Source organism: Zymoseptoria tritici, chromosome 7 (genome assembly GCF_000219625.1).
Source record: "Zymoseptoria tritici IPO323 chromosome 7, whole genome shotgun sequence".
Lineage (NCBI taxonomy): Eukaryota > Fungi > Ascomycota > Dothideomycetes > Mycosphaerellales > Mycosphaerellaceae > Zymoseptoria > Zymoseptoria tritici.
The window spans coordinates 56,420-72,304 of NC_018212.1; the positions used below are offsets into that span (position 1 = coordinate 56,420).

The window sequence follows — 15,885 nt, forward strand, 5'->3', positions numbered from 1 at the left end:
ATGCTTGTGCGTATCCTTGTCATGTCGGGCTTTGTCGGCCCAACAACCTTTGTTCGTTTGCCGAAAAACCGCTAACGGGAAAGAGTGAAAGGAGGCATCACAAGTCTTGGGATCTACGGATCGTCGAGCGATGCAGAGGCATGCCTTGGGCTCTGCGGTGGCGGGGGGAGAAATCTTTTCAGACCCATGCAGTGTCGATGGAAGTCTAGAAAGCGAGACAATACGATTTCGCAGTACCTTCCCTGAACTCTTCTGTCGAGGTTCCAGAGCTCCTTCACACTGGTCGCAACGAAGCCGTCCTGTGGTCTCTTGGGCCTGTCTAGCCTGCAACTGATGCCGTCCTCAACATCGTATGGGCTCGCGATCAAACAACACTATCGTCGCTCCGGGCTTGCCTCCAGCTAAGGAGGAACAGTTGCAACATAGTTCAGCGTGGGAGATCTACAGCACCTGAGCGCATCGGACGGGTCACCGCCCAATCGACCCGAACCTGCTTCTACGGCCTCACGGCGCAAGCGGAATGCTTCACAGCTGATATTGCGCAAGGCATGGACACCATCCGCCTCGGAATCTCTCACGCTGGCAAACCTGGTCTACAAGCGGACCAAGCAGCGTAGGCTATCAGGTTCTCAGGTAATTCCACGAACGTACCGTTCCCATGATATACGTCTGGACCGAGACTTTGCTGCAGATGTACGGGTCTGTGCCAGCGATCAAGCACTGCATTCTAGCAGTCGGCTCGTGGCATCTATCGGCAGAGACGGCACTTGACTCTCCGGAATTCCTATGCCGCTGCGACGATGTCATGTCTTCGTCATGAAAGCACACCCAACCAATACCGGCCTTGAAGTTCTTCGTGCTCGATTCGAATCGTCCTGCATCATGCTGCAAGTCGGCTGGATTCTGTATCAGACTCCTTTTGACCGGCACGCTGCCCAGTCTGGACAGGCATTACGACAGGCGGGAGAGGTACTTCAGACTTCCACAACAGCGTGCCGAAGACTGCCATTCTCGGTAAATCTTGGACTCATACCTCTTCTCGTCTACGTGGCACGACTGTGTCGAGAGCCCAGTCTTCGCCGAAAGGCGGTTGACCTTCTGGACGCCTGTCCGCGGATTGAAGGTCTCTGGAACGCGAGAGAATCAGCTGCTGTGGCTCGATTTGTCGTCGCGCTGGAGGAGCACGTCGAGGTGGAGGAGCTTGGAGAAGACGACCTTCTAATCGCACAAGCCATCGTACTTCGTGCTCGATATCCGAAGATCGACGAGTCCACTCCTTGCGATTGGGGCAGATCCAAATGCAAGGAAGTGCCGACTCGACGAGCCCGCTGGACGTCAAGATCATGACCCGGCTGGAGGCCATCATGGCAAGACTGTGCACTACCGATTACCAGATTCGGGGCGACGAATGGGCGGACGGTCGTGGCGATGTCAGTCAAGTCATTCAGAATAGACGGCCTTGAGACTGAATGGCGTACGCCGCCAAAAATACTCTCTCCAGCAGGTGAACCGCCGCATTGTGCAATCTTGGCATGGCTCCGTCTCTGCAAACCCTGAGCGAGATGGCCTTGAGACTGCTGATGCTGCTCACCCAGCTACTAGAAGAGATCTCTGTGGTAGTACTCGGCGATTAGCGACGTTGGCAGCCTCCATCAGATCAGCGGACCCCGGACCATCGTGGGCATTCCTTTGTCCGAATCGCTTCTGGCCAAAGCTCGATTTCCGGACCAGACCGACAGGGTGCATTGTCACAGAGATTTTTGTCGCGTTTCTACGCAGAAACCTTTCCGCCTCGAGCTCTTGTCCTGAGATCCGCAAAGCGAGAAGTACTTCGTGTGGCCAATTCGGTCGTTGCACCGAAGTCATCGGTCTGTACAACGGCCTTTGCTGAGTATTGCTGTTCTCTCTTTTGCCCTCCCTCGGACTGAGTCTGTCGGCGATTTCCCTCTCGTACGCATCCGTTGAACGAAAATTCGCAGCCAGACTCAACAATGCTGCAACGGCATTCTCGATACTCCGACACAGAGTTGAGCACAACATGCCAGACAGAATCTACATCGGCATTGACATCATCGGGCATCCACTTCGGGTCTTGCAAAACTTTGTGCAGAGATAAGATTGGCCATGCGGGCCAAGCATTTTCTCTTCTCACACGCTGCACGCCTTGAACAACGCCAAGACCGAATACTCGCCGGATCTAAAATCCACTTCACCTTTGGACGAAGGGCCGACACCCCAATAACCACTCTGTACGCAAAACATGCATCCACTGTATCCGCACTTCGCTGGCTATTATGACGTCCCAGGCATTATCGTTGCTAAGCACCGACGACTGCCCGACTTCAGTCTCTGCAAACACATCGTCTCGTCTCGGCGGCTCCACGTTAATGACACGCTGTGGACCTCGTCGTCTCAATGAATTCTCGCGGGGAAGGCATTGACGTCGCATGGGAATTATGGAGCCATATATCAAGTTCATCTCCAACATTTCCTTATCCGGCTCCTCTTTTCTCTCCACGATTCTTTCCCTCTTCTCCAGATCCTCCGCCCTGTTTGTTTTGACCGCATACCGCCAACATGAAGGTTTCTGAGACAAGCGATGGCGTTCCAACGTACTGGGGATTGTCCGGCCGACGACTCCAGATGATGATCACTGCTGTTGCTACTACCGATTTCCTGCTGTTCGGCTACGACCAAGGTGTCATGTCTGGCATCATTGGAGCCGAGCCATTCCTGAACGACTTTCCGGAAGTTCGAGGGAACAGCAACTACGAAGGCTTTGTGGTTTCTATCTACGCAGTCGGATGCCTCCTTGGGGCAATCTTGATACTCTCGTTTGGCGACTCTCTCGGGCGCAGGAACTCGATTTTCTTGGGCGCTTTCACCATGATCATTGGTGTGATTATCCAGATTGCTTGCGTACCTCCGAACGGTGGAGCCACCGCCCAGTTCATCATCGGACGGGCAATAACAGGAGTATGTATCATGCCACTCGGGGTCCAAACTACCGTTGTCTGACAAGCACACTCGCAGATTGGCAATGGAATCAACACTTCCACCGTCCCAACATATGTGAGTTCCATGAGTACACCTCCATTGCTATTTACTCCTGCTGACACATCTGCAGCAAGCAGAATGCAGCAAGAGCCACAACCGCGGCAAGCTCATCTGCATCGAAGGTGGCACTGTCGCTGTTGGCACAATGATTGCGTACTGGATCGACTTTGGCGCTCTCTACGGGCCCGACGAGTTCACCTGGAGATTTCCCATCGCTTTCCAAATATTCTTCGCATCCATCGTCATCATCATTATGCTCCGACTGCCAGAAAGCCCCCGCTGGCTGCTCACAAAGGACAGACACGAGGACGCCGCTACCGTGCTGGCTGCGCTAGAGGGCAAGTCTCGCGACAGCGAGCCCGTGCTGCTTCAAGCTGCGGTCATCAACGAGGGTATCAAAGCTTCCGGACACGCTGGTGGTGTCACTCCATACTCCGCGCTATTCACGAACGGCCCAACTCAGAACTTCCGACGAATGCTTTTGGGCGTGTCATCGCAGATGATGCAGCAACTTGGAGGCTGCAACGCCGTCATCTACTACTTCCCCATTTTGTTCCAGGTACGTCACAACAAAGCCGTCAACCATGCGATGGTATCAAAAGAGACTGACGTTGCTGCATAGGACTCCATCGGGACATCTCACAATCTGGCTCTCCTCCTCGGCGGTGTGAACATGATCATCTACTCGATTTTCGCCATGACATCCATGTACTTCGTTGAGCGTATCGGACGCCGCAAGCTATTCTTGATCGGAACAGTCGGACAGTGCTTGTCGATGGTGCTGGTGTTCGGAGCTTTGATCCCCGGAACGGAGCAGGCGGCCAAGGGAGCAGCAGTCGGTCTGTTCACGTACATTGGATTCTTCGGTGCGACATGGCTACCGCTGCCGTGGTTGTACCCAGCCGAAATCAACCCTTTGAAGACGAGAGCGAAGGCAAACGCCGTCTCCACTGTCTCGAACTGGGTGAGTCTAAACATACACATCACTGCCGTCATACAAGCCTTGCTGACCGCACATTCTAGCTCTGGAACTTCTTCATCGTCATGATCACTCCGGTCCTGCTCAACTCGATCTCATGGGGCACATACCTCTTTTTCGCCGCCCTGAATGCATGCTTTTTCCCGATTATCTACTTCTTTTATCCAGAGACTGGTAAGCTGCACTCCCGCCCAGTCCCGACAAGCTTTCACTAATTACTTCAACAGCGGGACGAACTCTGGAAGAAATCGACATGATATTCGCCAAGGGCCATGCCGAGGACATGAGCTACGTCAAGGCGGCGCAACAGCTGCCGAAGCTGACAGAGGCTGAGCTGAAGGCAAGGGCGAGGGAAATCAGGGCGGATGCCATGGATGAGGAGGCAAAGATTGACAGCGGCAGTGGAGACAGTGACAAGGACGACAAATCGGAGAAAAGCAACGCATGAAGATGAAGGGATGACGAACGGATAAAGACATACACATAGACGCTGTCCCAATGCGGACCGAGCGAAGCATGAGTACCTGTACGCAGGTCTACGAGGCATAGATATCACGCCGAAGAAGGACTTTCGAGCTGAGCAAACTTGGGTATCCCAAAAGCATTCGATGATCGTCATTGTCATTGTGTTTGTCGATTCTATACCTCCGTGCTTCCGCTCAAACTGCACCATCCAAGGCAACCGAGCGATACCTGTACGGTGAAAGTTGCGTGGAAAGTTGGGGAGATGTGCATTAGGATCGTTGCTCTTAAGGCCTTATCGACAATATGTCTTTACGCTGTCGTGTAACATGCACCGCACGAGGTGGTCCTGATTAGTTTGCTTTGGAGTGTTGCAGTTTGAGCGGAAGGATGGAGAGGTACCATCATGCTCCGTACCCGACAGCGTTCGGTATGCCTCAGGCATCAAGTATTTCTGGCACGTGATGGGAGAGAGTATGCAGCCACGCGAGGGCGGTTCTTACAATGAGGCAGGTTCGGATCCTCTATGCCAGAATGTGTGTTCTGTCCCTCGAATTTCTACAAGTCCGCTGTACATTCTCTAATTAATTTGCATCGAGTACTCTATGCATTTCGTCCGGACAAACGAGGAGTATAGTTATATAAACATAGAACTAGAATAGAAATGTATATAGTGTTACTACGCATCTTTGTAGTAGTATTAACATAGCGAAGGCGAGGACAGTAGTAACGCTTAGCGAGCGGGTGTCGAAGTTACTACCGGGACGCGATATTAAGTGACATAAGTTACCCCAACCTGCCTCATTATAAGAAGCGCCCACGCGAGGATAAAAGGTAAGCACTTAACACTTCCATCTCGGCGCAACATCCTCCGGACACACTATTGAAGTTTGGCAAGGCAGTGCCCACGTGGACTCGCTACGGCTCTCCTCCAGGATGTTATCAGCAGAAGACGAGGCCGATGGGCGTTCCAGCCATCCAAAGACCGATGAGGTGATCGTGGGAGATGTCCATGCTCTGCCAAAACCACAGGGCACTACCATGTAAATCTCTCCGGAACACCCTCAAGGATGTTGCCGTACATGAATCAAGAGACAGCAATCTCAGCAGCGCAGGCCTGACGAATACGGATCCCAGCGAGCGAGTCCGTTGTGGGCGTATCGCCCTCGACTGCTCGAGGGCATGCCCGGAGATCGATTGGTGGATTTCTCCACGACCGATCCTGGACTTTGGTGAGGGATTGCACGGTGGCTCGTCAGATGTGTTCTCACGCGACACATCCTGGAAATCAGGCCAGGCACAGGAACATAGTTCTACCACCGAACTCAGATAAGCCAGAAGCGGCCTTTTTCATGATCTATGGTCCCCTTCCCCCCAGAGGACCGTCAGACGCTTCAACTTGTCCACTTCACAATTCCATGCAGGCGAATATGTGGTTCTCTTTGTGCGCTGCGCTCGCTTTGGTGGCTTCGACTTATGCCGCTCCACAACCAGTCAACGACGATGGCTTCACCCCGCTGAAAGTCATAACCGAAGCGAACCACCTTGCAAAACGGGATGGCCACATCCTTCCCCTTTTTCAAGTTTGGGACACTGGTTTGAGCGACTACCAAATGTTTGGAGGAATCGACGTCACCGTTGGAGGTCAGACATTTCGTCTCCTTTTCGGTAAGCAGCCCCGTGGAAATGCCGAGCCAGCAACTGCTCACTATGTACACACACACAGACTCCGCCGCAAGTGATATATGGATACCGAGCGCCAGTTTCAAATGCTACACCGCTCCAGTTGAGGGATTCGAGCCCAGCCCGGAGAATTTCTGTGTCAATGCGGTGTATCACTCTGACACGCTGTCGGGTGGCATCATCGACAATCTCAACTACAACGAGACCTACGTCAACGGTTACAACGCTTTCTATGGTCGCGCAGGCTACGAGACCGTCACCATAGGCGGTGTAACAGTCAAGCAGCAGCAGATCGGGGTGAGAACCCCGAACTCAGGATGCTAAGAGGTCGTCACTAATCCAGTCACTAGTTTATCGACAAAGGACACTGGGACGTAAACACTACTGCAGGTTGCATCGGTAAGCGGTCATCGAGTATCTCTGCGGTGCGTAGCTGACGGTGTCGCATAAGGCTTTGCGTTCCCGCTGTACGCAAGTGAATTCTTCCCAGGAAACGACCCTCTCAAAGACAAGGAGTCCGATCGACTACCCGCGATCAATTGGCATCTCAACGCCTTTAAAGAGGGATCCATTGCGCCCGTCTTCAGCCACATATACGACAAAGGTTTCTTCCCCGTCGGACACGAAATCGGAAAACTGGTACTAGGCGGCATTCCTGATGTTGAACTTACTACCGAATGGGCGTCCTCCCCCATTCTCAAAGTGGTCAAGCAGGATCTCCGAGAGCCACTTTCAGAGGCCGCGCTCAAGAATACGCCATATCCGGACTACGGGAAATACAAGATCACCGGCGAGGGCGTGACCTTTACCGTCAACGGGAAAACCTTTCCTGCATTAGATGGCACCGGAGACACGTTCTTTATAGAGATTGACAGCGGCTCGGTCCCCGTCTTTGCCGCGAAATCCGTGATCGAAGAAATCGCCGCAGCGCTCGACCCTCCATTCAAGTACGACAGCAAAAGGGATGCAAACTCTTTGTTCGGGCCGTGCAACACCATTTTGAAAGACATGACGCTTAACATCGGCGGAGTTTCCCTCCCGATATCGAAGGACAGTCTGATGTACACCACGACTGATGTCCCTGGTCCGCCGCTTCCATCAGAGAGCAACGGTAAGTCAGATCGACATGCAAGACCCGCGATGGAATGTCTTCCTGACATAATACAGACGAGTGTGCTATTGCATTCTATCCAAACTACCCCAAGTACGACGAAAACTACTTGTTCCTTGGCACCCGCGTCTTGAGAGAGTTTGTTACTGTCTACGGTATGTGTTCAGAAGGTGTTCAGAAGAGTGCCATTCGCCATTTCCGACCGGTACTGACAAGGCTCGCGTGATTTTTCAGATGTCGGAAAACTGCAAATGCGATTCGCCGGGCGCAAGTGAACACTATTCATCGATAGCCCGAATCAACGGTGGCTCCACTTGTTTATACATGCCTTCGCTAGCTCGAACAATGAAACCTCTTGGCCACATTGCAATGCCCGAAATCCGTGAAGTTCTTCGTCACAATGATCACATGTCGCGTTGACATTCTCCATGACACCATCTGGTCCAGCTCGATTGCTCGCGGTCGTGTGCTTCGTCTATCTACCATGCGTCCACGGGCTGTGTGGACTTGAGCGCTCCCAGGCAGACACCAGATGGACGCAGCCCAGACCTCGTGAGTGCACAACGACGTTGATGCGCACACGAGCCAGGACTTAAGCTTGTAGCGGTCATCGTCCTCGAAGCTGACTCCATTAATCAAAGAGCTGGTCGACCTGTTCGTTGATCCTTGCTTCCCACCATCGCTCGATGAGGAGACGGAAGCGATCTTAGTCTTTGCCATTCCAGACAGCGAGGGTCCTGCCCCACGGAGAGATCAAGGCAGAGGACGCTCTGCTTCCGCAAGGAAGAGATCGAAAGGCTCGACCACGGCATGCGTCCGTCAACCAATGCCCGCGGAGTTTCAGGAAGGTACTCGAGAGTCAGGATCCGCATCATTGTGGTCATCCGGTACAAGTCGTACATGCTGGCGTCCCTCGTGGAGAGAAGCTACGATGGGAAAGTCAATGAATAGTACTGGTGATGTAGATATAGTGTATACGTTGCCATTTTCGAGGCGAACGAATGAGTGGCGGTCGCAGAGAGTCTAACAGAATCTTTTCGATCCGGCACCGACTCAGGTCTTTAGAGCTCCCACGTTTGCGAGACCAGGCCTGTCCGAGACATGTTTCCCTTCCGTCTGAGATTCTTTGTTCGCTGTTTCGTTTGAGCGGGCGATGGCAAGGCACATATTGCACAAGCATCTCCGGAAGTCGGAATGAAAGGGATGCACGCGCGCCGTTTGATGTTGATTCGAGTGATTGAGACCGCAAGAAGGCCAGAACGAATGCATACGTGGCGGAGAAATAACTAAATAGAAATGGGAGCAAAAAGCAATTGCAAAACATACAACACTACGGATTCCCCAATTGTCACCAACTTGAGTACTAGTGTAGCGATTAGATGATTATCATGGCTGATCGGACGGGAAGCCGATTTTTCATCTATCTGTGGTCGTATGTGCTCAAGTGGCAAAGCTTTACGTATATAGCGATAGATATCTAGAACATCGGCTTCCAAAAGTGGAAGATGTGCAGCATACAATAATTGTGTAAGTAATTAAGACCAGAAATCGGAGACATCGCATTTACTCGCATGATAACAGCTGCCCAACCCCTTCAAATACCCTTGAAAGCACTTCCAGCCAAAGCAGAATGTCGCAAGGAAAAGCAAAGAGCCTCGAGGTGTCGAGCGTCGGAACTAATAAGTCCTTGCCCGCCGTACGTCGTCGTGACCAGCGTGTCGTAGACTCGGTAGGTGTGAAGGTGCGAGGTAGACGGGAGGTAAGTCTTGAGTCGACTACCTCGCCCATTCCGCGTGTCGCTCACATCATCGGCAACTCTTGAGCCTTGATCGGACTGGCGAAGTAAGCGAGAGACATCCTCATAGAGATCGTCCCATGCAGTGGACTCAGGTCCTTGACTAGAGCCGCGAATCGTGCACTGTCCTCGTAGTTGGCCTCGATGCTGTACGCACGGGAAGGAGTGGCGTTGTCGATGTCGCCAATCGTCCTCTGTCCCAAGGCTCCCGAAATCCCGTCGCTGATAATGTCCCATTCTAGAGTCGGGTGGGTATGCGAGATGTCGCCTTGTACCTCAAAGGTGCCGTACATATGGCCGACGCCAATTGGAGGTGATGGGCTCAGAGGCGTGATGCTGGCCTTTGCTCCTTCTTCGACACCTTTGACGATCTCGGTTTTGATCTTCATGCAGATCAGATCCCGGATGCCTTTGTAATTGGGAGTTGCAACGCTCGCTCTTCGCCCTTTTGCGCCAGGCATGGTTGGAAGACACATGTAGCCGTTATTGCATCTACCTGCCACCAGGGTTTGAGGCTTGCCGCCGCCGACGCATTTGACTTGAAACCTATGGATGTCAGCGTGTTGTGCAAGGACAAGGCGACGATTCTAGCTCACCCAGCTGTGTCCGTGCATTTTCGATCCAGAGGGCTCCTGGGATCCAAGTCAATTGTGTTCTGCAAGTGGAGCGCGGGGGGACTTGTACGTACGCAGTGTCGAAGCCATGATCATGACAGAGTCGCTCGACATTCTACGGATTTCGTTAGCTAGTACCGATATCAGCAACAATGGGGACACTTGCCGGTTTGTATGCGTCGAGGTCGCGGCGAAAGATGTCGCCCGGAATCTGCGCCAGACTCGTTGTCTCTACATCTGCAATCGGAAGTGGCGAAGTAAGAACAGCTGGTGCCAGGAGAAGGGCCAGGAAGAAATTGCTGAGGATGCACATAGCTGAGCCAAGATCAGAACTGGTGAGCAGTCGAGGAGAAGTCGGAGCAAGGGGTAGAGCAAGATGTCGATGGAGATAACGAAGTAACGAAGTGGTTAGAGGAGAATCCAAGAGATGATTGGGGAAAATATATACCTGTCTTCCCACAACCAAGTAGGACTATCTTTCAGTCGCCTCAAGGTGTTCCCCGGCGCAACTCGTGTTGTCGGTGTTCGTGGCCATAGCGTCGAAGAGACACAGAATGTACTTTGGAATACGAGCGACAACAGCATATATGCTTGTGCAGTGCTGGTCGTAAATGAAGTCGTGTTCTCGATCCCCACCGATCGAACGTTCCGACGAGGGAAGATCGCTGAGAGTAACATTGCAGTCGACAGAGGACGAGGGTTGGCCTTGTTCGTGTTGTGTAAACATCTCGGCTGCAAGGTCTCGACGCGGGAAGATCGCTAAGAGTAACATTGCAGTCGACAGAGGACGAGGGTTGGCCTTGTTCGTGTTGTGTAAACATCTCGGCCGCAAGGCCTCGACGAGGGAGGATCGCTAAGAGTAACATTGCAGTCGACAGAGGACGAGGGTTGGCCTTGTTCGTGTTGTGTAAACATCTCGGCTGTAAGGCCTCGACGAGGGAAGATCGTCGAGAGTAACATTGCAGTCGACAGAGGACGAGGCCTGGCCTTGTTCGTGTTATGTAAACATCGCGGCTGTAACGTCCGGACAATGTTTGCTCTCGAGCGATACAAGGATATTGCCATCTTAGATGCCAGTAGATCAAGCATATCTTGTCCAATGTAGCCATGGCCTGAATCCGGATCCCGGCAAAACGAGGTGACATGACTCACATGACGTTCCCGCCCGCGAGCTTGACCCTGAGTGACATGCAGTCGGCGCAGCACAAACCACATGGACCGAGACGTCAACATCCCAGTAAAACCATATCCAGGGACCCCGAGAGTCTTTTCGGTCTGGCTTCGACTCAGGTCTTGAGTAGTCCTTGCGTTTGAGACCAGACCTGTCCGAGAGAGACAATGTTTTTCCTCCAAGTACGAAGCATGCTCTCTCTTGCTTGACTTCAGTGCACACACCTTTAGAGACACACAGAAAGACTCGTCATTCCTTTCCAGTAAGAAGCATCCGTCGAATCTCCAACCTCGACGCCGTTCGCTTTCGCACGCACGTGCCCACCAACTCCCCGACCCGCACCTCCACCACCCCATTCACCAATTCACTCCAGATAGCTCTCACCCATGCATCACCACTCCCAAATGCAACCAGCCATCCCCAAACCCTCCCCCGTTTAACATCAGCCCTTGCAATTCCACCCCCAACGGAAGCGCCACTCCATGCAATACCACCCGCGCGTAAATCGGACTCCTCCGACTCGGAAAAATCGTCGGAAGTATTTTGTTCAGGGCTGTGCCGAGGGTTTGAGGGGACTTGGTTCCGGGGATGTGTAGCGGGATGAGAGATTGTACGACGCGGAGGTGGGCTGACGAGGAAGGGGTGGTGGAGGGGTCTTCGGGGATGGGGTCGGCGGGAAGGAGAGAGGAGGACGAGGTGGGGAGGTAGAGTTTCAGGGGGATGTGTCGGAGGGAAAGGCCGGGTGGGTGGAGGAGTTTGTGCTGGGTGCGGGTGAAGAGGGGCAGGTTGTCTTTCATATTCTCGTTAGCGGTGGGTTGTTTGGGTTGTGGAAGAAGAGAGAGGGGAAAGGAGGGTGAACATTGAACGTACGAGTCTGAACTGCTAACCACAAATTATCAGAGTCCTCTTTACTCAACCCCATGACCGCTCTCGCGGACCCATTCCGCACAAAATCGGCTTCTTTGACGCTGTTGATGAACGTGTCGTGCATGGTTCGCCCCTCCGGGTCGAGGTGGAGAAGTTGATGTTCCGGGTAATCCGAGTAATGAATCGTTAACTTCCACGGGGTTGGAAGTGAAGTCTTGCTTGACGCGGCATCGTCGGTTTCAGCAGCGGAAGCCAAGTCCACCGGCTCAGCACCGGAGTAGAGATCATACAGCAAACCGAGAGGATAGTGCCATTTTAGCGGGACGTCTTCAAAGGTGAACCAGGCATCATGTGATGATACCTCCGGATTGATCAGCGCGGGCGTGAAGAAGGCGTGTAGCCGTGGGAGGAGGAAGGCGAGGTAGGAGAGGCGAGGGAAGTGGATTAGATACGGCTCGGATTGGTCATATGTTCGACAGTCGGAGGCGGAGAGGTGGATTTCTAGGGCGAGGGAGCCGGACCAGATTTGGGATTGGAGAATGTTGTTGGTGGTGGTCGGCATTGCCGGTTGTGGTGGTGATGCTTTGGTGGGAGCATGTTGTTGTTTGAGGGTGGTGGATGGTGAGGTGAGGTTGGTGAATCAATATATTGATGGCTCGTGATGAAGCTCAGCTGTTCAAACGCGGGAGCTACCCGTCCTCGCTCTTCAATTCATCAATTCCACCTTCAACCTCATCCTCCCCAAACCATCACTCTCTACAACCAAACCGCCAAAATGTCCACCACAACCCTCCTCACCCCACCCACCTCCTCCACCCCCACCCACACCCTCACCCTCTCCCAACTCGCCCCCACAATCGCCTCGGCAGCCTCCTCCTCCACCCTCCCCTACCCGCTCTCCCTCCTCTCCACCTCCGAAACCCAAGAAAAATGGCTCACCCTCGAAAACCTCCTCCTCGCCACCCTCCGCACAGGCGACAACACAACCGCCTACCTCTGCCTCGAAACCCTGCGCGACCGCTTCGGCGCCGAGAACGAACGGGTGACCGCCCTGCGAGGTCTGTACGCGGAAGCGATGGCTTCTGACCAAAGCGAATTGGACGATGTTATGACGCATTATGAGGAGATTTTAAAAGAGGACCCGGCGACGTTTAGTATACGGAAGAGGAGGGCGGCGTTGTTGAAGAGTATGGGTAAAACGGCCGCGGCCGTGGATGCGGTGGTGAATTTGTTGGATACGAGTCCGACGGATGCGGAGGCGTGGGCGGAGGTGGGGGAATTGTATGCAAGGGCGGGGATGTGGGAGCAGAGTATCTTTGCGTGGGAGGAGGTGGTGTTGTTGTTGCCGAATGCGTGGAATGTGCAGGCGAAGTTGGGGGAGGTTTTATTCGCGGCGGCGGGGAGGGGCAGGGAGGATGCGGAGGGAGGGGTGAGGTTGTTGGCGGAGAGTATGAGGAGGTTTGGAAGGAGTGTGGAGCTTTGTGATGGTTATTTGAGGGGGTTTTATGGGTTGAAAGTGGTGGGTACTGCTGAGGGATGATGGAGGGGATTTTTGCTGACTGACTTGTGTGCAGACAACGACGAAACTGATGGATGCTCTACCGACGGCGAAGAACTCAAGAACGGAGCCGGGAGAACTACCCTTACCGACACTCCAGTCTGTCACGAAGTTGAACGAGATCGCCACGGCGAAGCTGGCTGAGATCATCCGGAGAAGTTCCTCAGGAGAGAAGGACTGGGACGGCTACAATGCTGCAGAGATCGCTGCGGCTCGCGCATTATTGGCAGAAGGAGTCCCTCAAATCACACGATGACGAGAAACTCCGTCTTGATCAAAACTGTCGTGGTATATATCCGCGCGAATTCATGAAACCAACCCAGAGGCCACAACCACAACATCTCCCTCCAGAACACATCTCACGCTCTCATCCATCAGGACTTCTCCCTCTCTCAACTGATCGCATGCGCAAAAACTTTCTGCGCAAGTTCACTCAACAACCTCATCTTCTCCGGCTGATCCAACTCCTGAAACACCGAATACACACTCTTTCCCCTCTTATCCCGAATCGCGCCCAGCCGATTCCCCGCCACCGCCCCAGCGACCGCCCCGGGGAAATTCCCCACGATAAATCCCATCGCGCCACCACTCGCGCCTCCAATAATCGACCAGAATAACTTCGTCGGCCGGTTATCGCTTCCTTCCGCCATGTCGTTGTCCCGCATCATCTCCTCGAATACGGAGCCGAATTGCTCATTGCTGAAAGTATTGGCGTCTTCTTGCGTCTTTGCCTTTCCGCCGAAGCCGAAGGCGGACCAAGGGAATCCACCGCCGGACGTGGGTTCGGGGCGGGGGATCTCTTCGTCGGCGGGTTGGGAGTGCGAGGAGAAGCCCGAGAAGCCGTGGAATTGGTTACGGGTTACGTCGTAGTCGCGTCGGCGAGACTCGTCGGAGAGGGTGTAGTAGGCGTCGTTGATTTGTTGAAATTTCTTTGTGCGGGATTGCCGTTCGGGGCTGTCGGCGGGGACGCGGTCGGGGTGGTGGCGGAGGGCTTGTCTGGGAGGAGAGGAGGGGCGTTAGGTGGGTTGAAGAGGTGGTATGGAGAGGGTTGTATGTACTTCTTGTAGGCATCGCGAATCTGTTGCTGGCTGGCTTTGGCGTCGACTTCGAGGGCCGCGTCTGTTCACTGTCAGTTGCTCGTTTACTGTGTCTCTTCCCGTATGCGTGTTCTTACAGTAGTCTACCGGTGGTGCTGCAGTATCGTGTTAGCCTTGTAACTCAAGCACTTGATCGCACTCAATATGTCCTCTTACCCGCCATGCTGACTCAAGGCACCGCAGCGCGATAGCTTGTCCGAGTGAGGGCGGGATTGTCACAAGTTGCTTCGTGTGGTGGCCTTCGTTCGGTGTAAGTCGTACGTTTGAATACAAGGTATGTGGCGGTGCTTGAAGTGGCTTGTAGGTGTGATCAGGTCAAAAGGTGTCAAGATGTCAGTCGTTCATCACATGCTTGGAAGTTGGAATGTGACCGCCCGCGATCGCATGGCATCGTTCTCCCGCGTCATAGTACGCTAATTCTCGGGATCGCATTCGTTCTCGTCGTCTGACCGGACCTGATAGGGCTTCACTTCACTCCGCAAGGTTTGACACTATTGCACTTGAAGAGTTTGTGACATTTCATTGACTCAGGCTGACTTCAGGTCCTTTGCGGCGGACGAAGAGGAGAGCATGGTTCATGTCGGCGCCCACTGATATCCCAGCAACCAGTTCTCCCGCCACGCCTGGTCGATGGTTCCGATCTTGCAAGACTTCTCCTACGAAGCCGCAGTTTCAAGCATGAAGCAGAAGGTCTATCTTCGAAAGATCGTTGCTATCTTTCCCCTTCGCCGCTTGACACGCCCTATGAGAGCATGATCGCAGAGCACCGCTTGAGCTGAACTAGGTGCGCTTCTGACGCTGAATCGCCAGCTTGAGCTCCTCTTTCTCGGCCTCCAAGATCTCGAGCTTGGCTTCGCAGGCTTTGCGATGGTTCTGCGCCAATTCCAACTCCAGATCCACCAGCGTCTTGCTGTCTCCCGCCTTTGTTTCTCCTCCTTCAGCCTTGTGCTTACAGCGGAAGGACTTCGAGGCCTTGCCCGACTCCGCTGCGTCGTCCGAGTTGGCGATGTCGCGCTTGCGCTTGCTCCGATAGGATCGTGCAAGACGGCCATATCTCGACTTGGCGCGCAGTTGGTGTGAGACCAAGCTCTGAGGATCGTCGTCGAGACTGTCGTCGGAACTGGCCTCCGCCATGCGCTCCTGCTCGCGCTTTTCTTGCGCAGCCTTTGCGAGACGTTGATTCCTCTGTTCAGCGCGAAAGCTGCGCACGAGATCATCGTGTTGCTCGTCCTCCGCAAATCCCTGCATGGTGACGTGCTCCTCGGTGGTCGTCAGGTCGAGTCTGTTGCTCTGGTCAGTCTCCTGGATGTCGGAGCCATTGCCGAATGAGGCCAAGATTCCTTGCTGGACATGGAGCATGTGTGCGAATTCTCCAGTATCGTTGGGGTGCGCTTCGGCCATCTTGTTGTTTGCCATCTTATTCGTTGTGATGTGGATGTGTTGGATGGCGAGGATTTGAAAAGTTCGGATCATGCACGTCGACACCGGCGT

At 53.6% G+C, this 15,885-nt stretch overlaps 7 protein-coding genes across 7 annotated transcripts; 3 read left to right on the forward strand and 4 right to left on the reverse strand.

Annotated features, from left to right (window-relative positions):
* Window positions 1-374: 374 nt before the first annotated feature.
* MYCGRDRAFT_94211 (uncharacterized protein) lies at window positions 375-1,363 on the reverse strand (the record flags this gene model as incomplete). Its single annotated transcript, XM_003851264.1, has 3 exons — window positions 375-401; window positions 652-792; window positions 1,034-1,363. The coding sequence occupies 3 exons, from the start codon at window positions 1,361-1,363 to the stop codon at window positions 375-377; spliced, it is 498 nt and encodes a 165-aa protein (XP_003851312.1).
* A 1,214-nt stretch (window positions 1,364-2,577) lies between these two features.
* On the forward strand, window positions 2,578-4,484 carry MYCGRDRAFT_45546 (uncharacterized protein; the record flags this gene model as incomplete). Its single annotated transcript, XM_003850514.1, has 6 exons — window positions 2,578-2,976; window positions 3,034-3,072; window positions 3,128-3,616; window positions 3,680-4,021; window positions 4,081-4,210; window positions 4,264-4,484. 6 exons carry the CDS (start codon window positions 2,578-2,580, stop codon window positions 4,482-4,484), a joined length of 1,620 nt encoding a protein of 539 aa, XP_003850562.1.
* Window positions 4,485-5,928: 1,444 nt separating this feature from the next.
* Window positions 5,929-8,297, forward strand: MgASP4 (aspartyl protease; the record flags this gene model as incomplete). Its single annotated transcript, XM_003850515.1, has 7 exons — window positions 5,929-6,166; window positions 6,225-6,478; window positions 6,532-6,580; window positions 6,672-7,292; window positions 7,349-7,447; window positions 7,814-7,844; window positions 8,264-8,297. The coding sequence occupies 7 exons, from the start codon at window positions 5,929-5,931 to the stop codon at window positions 8,295-8,297; spliced, it is 1,326 nt and encodes a 441-aa protein (XP_003850563.1).
* Window positions 8,298-11,252: 2,955 nt separating this feature from the next.
* Window positions 11,253-12,301, reverse strand: MYCGRDRAFT_86699 (uncharacterized protein; the record flags this gene model as incomplete). The annotated part of the gene is made up of 2 exons (XM_003851263.1): window positions 11,253-11,662; window positions 11,743-12,301. The coding sequence occupies 2 exons, from the start codon at window positions 12,299-12,301 to the stop codon at window positions 11,253-11,255; spliced, it is 969 nt and encodes a 322-aa protein (XP_003851311.1).
* Window positions 12,302-12,646: 345 nt separating this feature from the next.
* On the forward strand, window positions 12,647-13,529 carry MYCGRDRAFT_26779 (uncharacterized protein; the record flags this gene model as incomplete). The annotated part of the gene is made up of 2 exons (XM_003850516.1): window positions 12,647-13,258; window positions 13,314-13,529. Coding segments are annotated over 2 exons (828 nt in total), but the record flags the coding sequence as incomplete, so codon positions are not given.
* A 160-nt stretch (window positions 13,530-13,689) lies between these two features.
* Window positions 13,690-14,708, reverse strand: MYCGRDRAFT_73620 (uncharacterized protein; the record flags this gene model as incomplete). The annotated part of the gene is made up of 5 exons (XM_003851262.1): window positions 13,690-14,293; window positions 14,356-14,416; window positions 14,472-14,489; window positions 14,551-14,672; window positions 14,695-14,708. The coding sequence occupies 4 exons, from the start codon at window positions 14,555-14,557 to the stop codon at window positions 13,690-13,692; spliced, it is 690 nt and encodes a 229-aa protein (XP_003851310.1).
* A 466-nt stretch (window positions 14,709-15,174) lies between these two features.
* MYCGRDRAFT_94216 (uncharacterized protein) lies at window positions 15,175-15,795 on the reverse strand (the record flags this gene model as incomplete). Its single annotated transcript, XM_003851261.1, has 1 exon — window positions 15,175-15,795. One exon carries the CDS (start codon window positions 15,793-15,795, stop codon window positions 15,175-15,177), a length of 621 nt encoding a protein of 206 aa, XP_003851309.1.
* Between the last annotated feature and the right edge of the window lie 90 nt (window positions 15,796-15,885).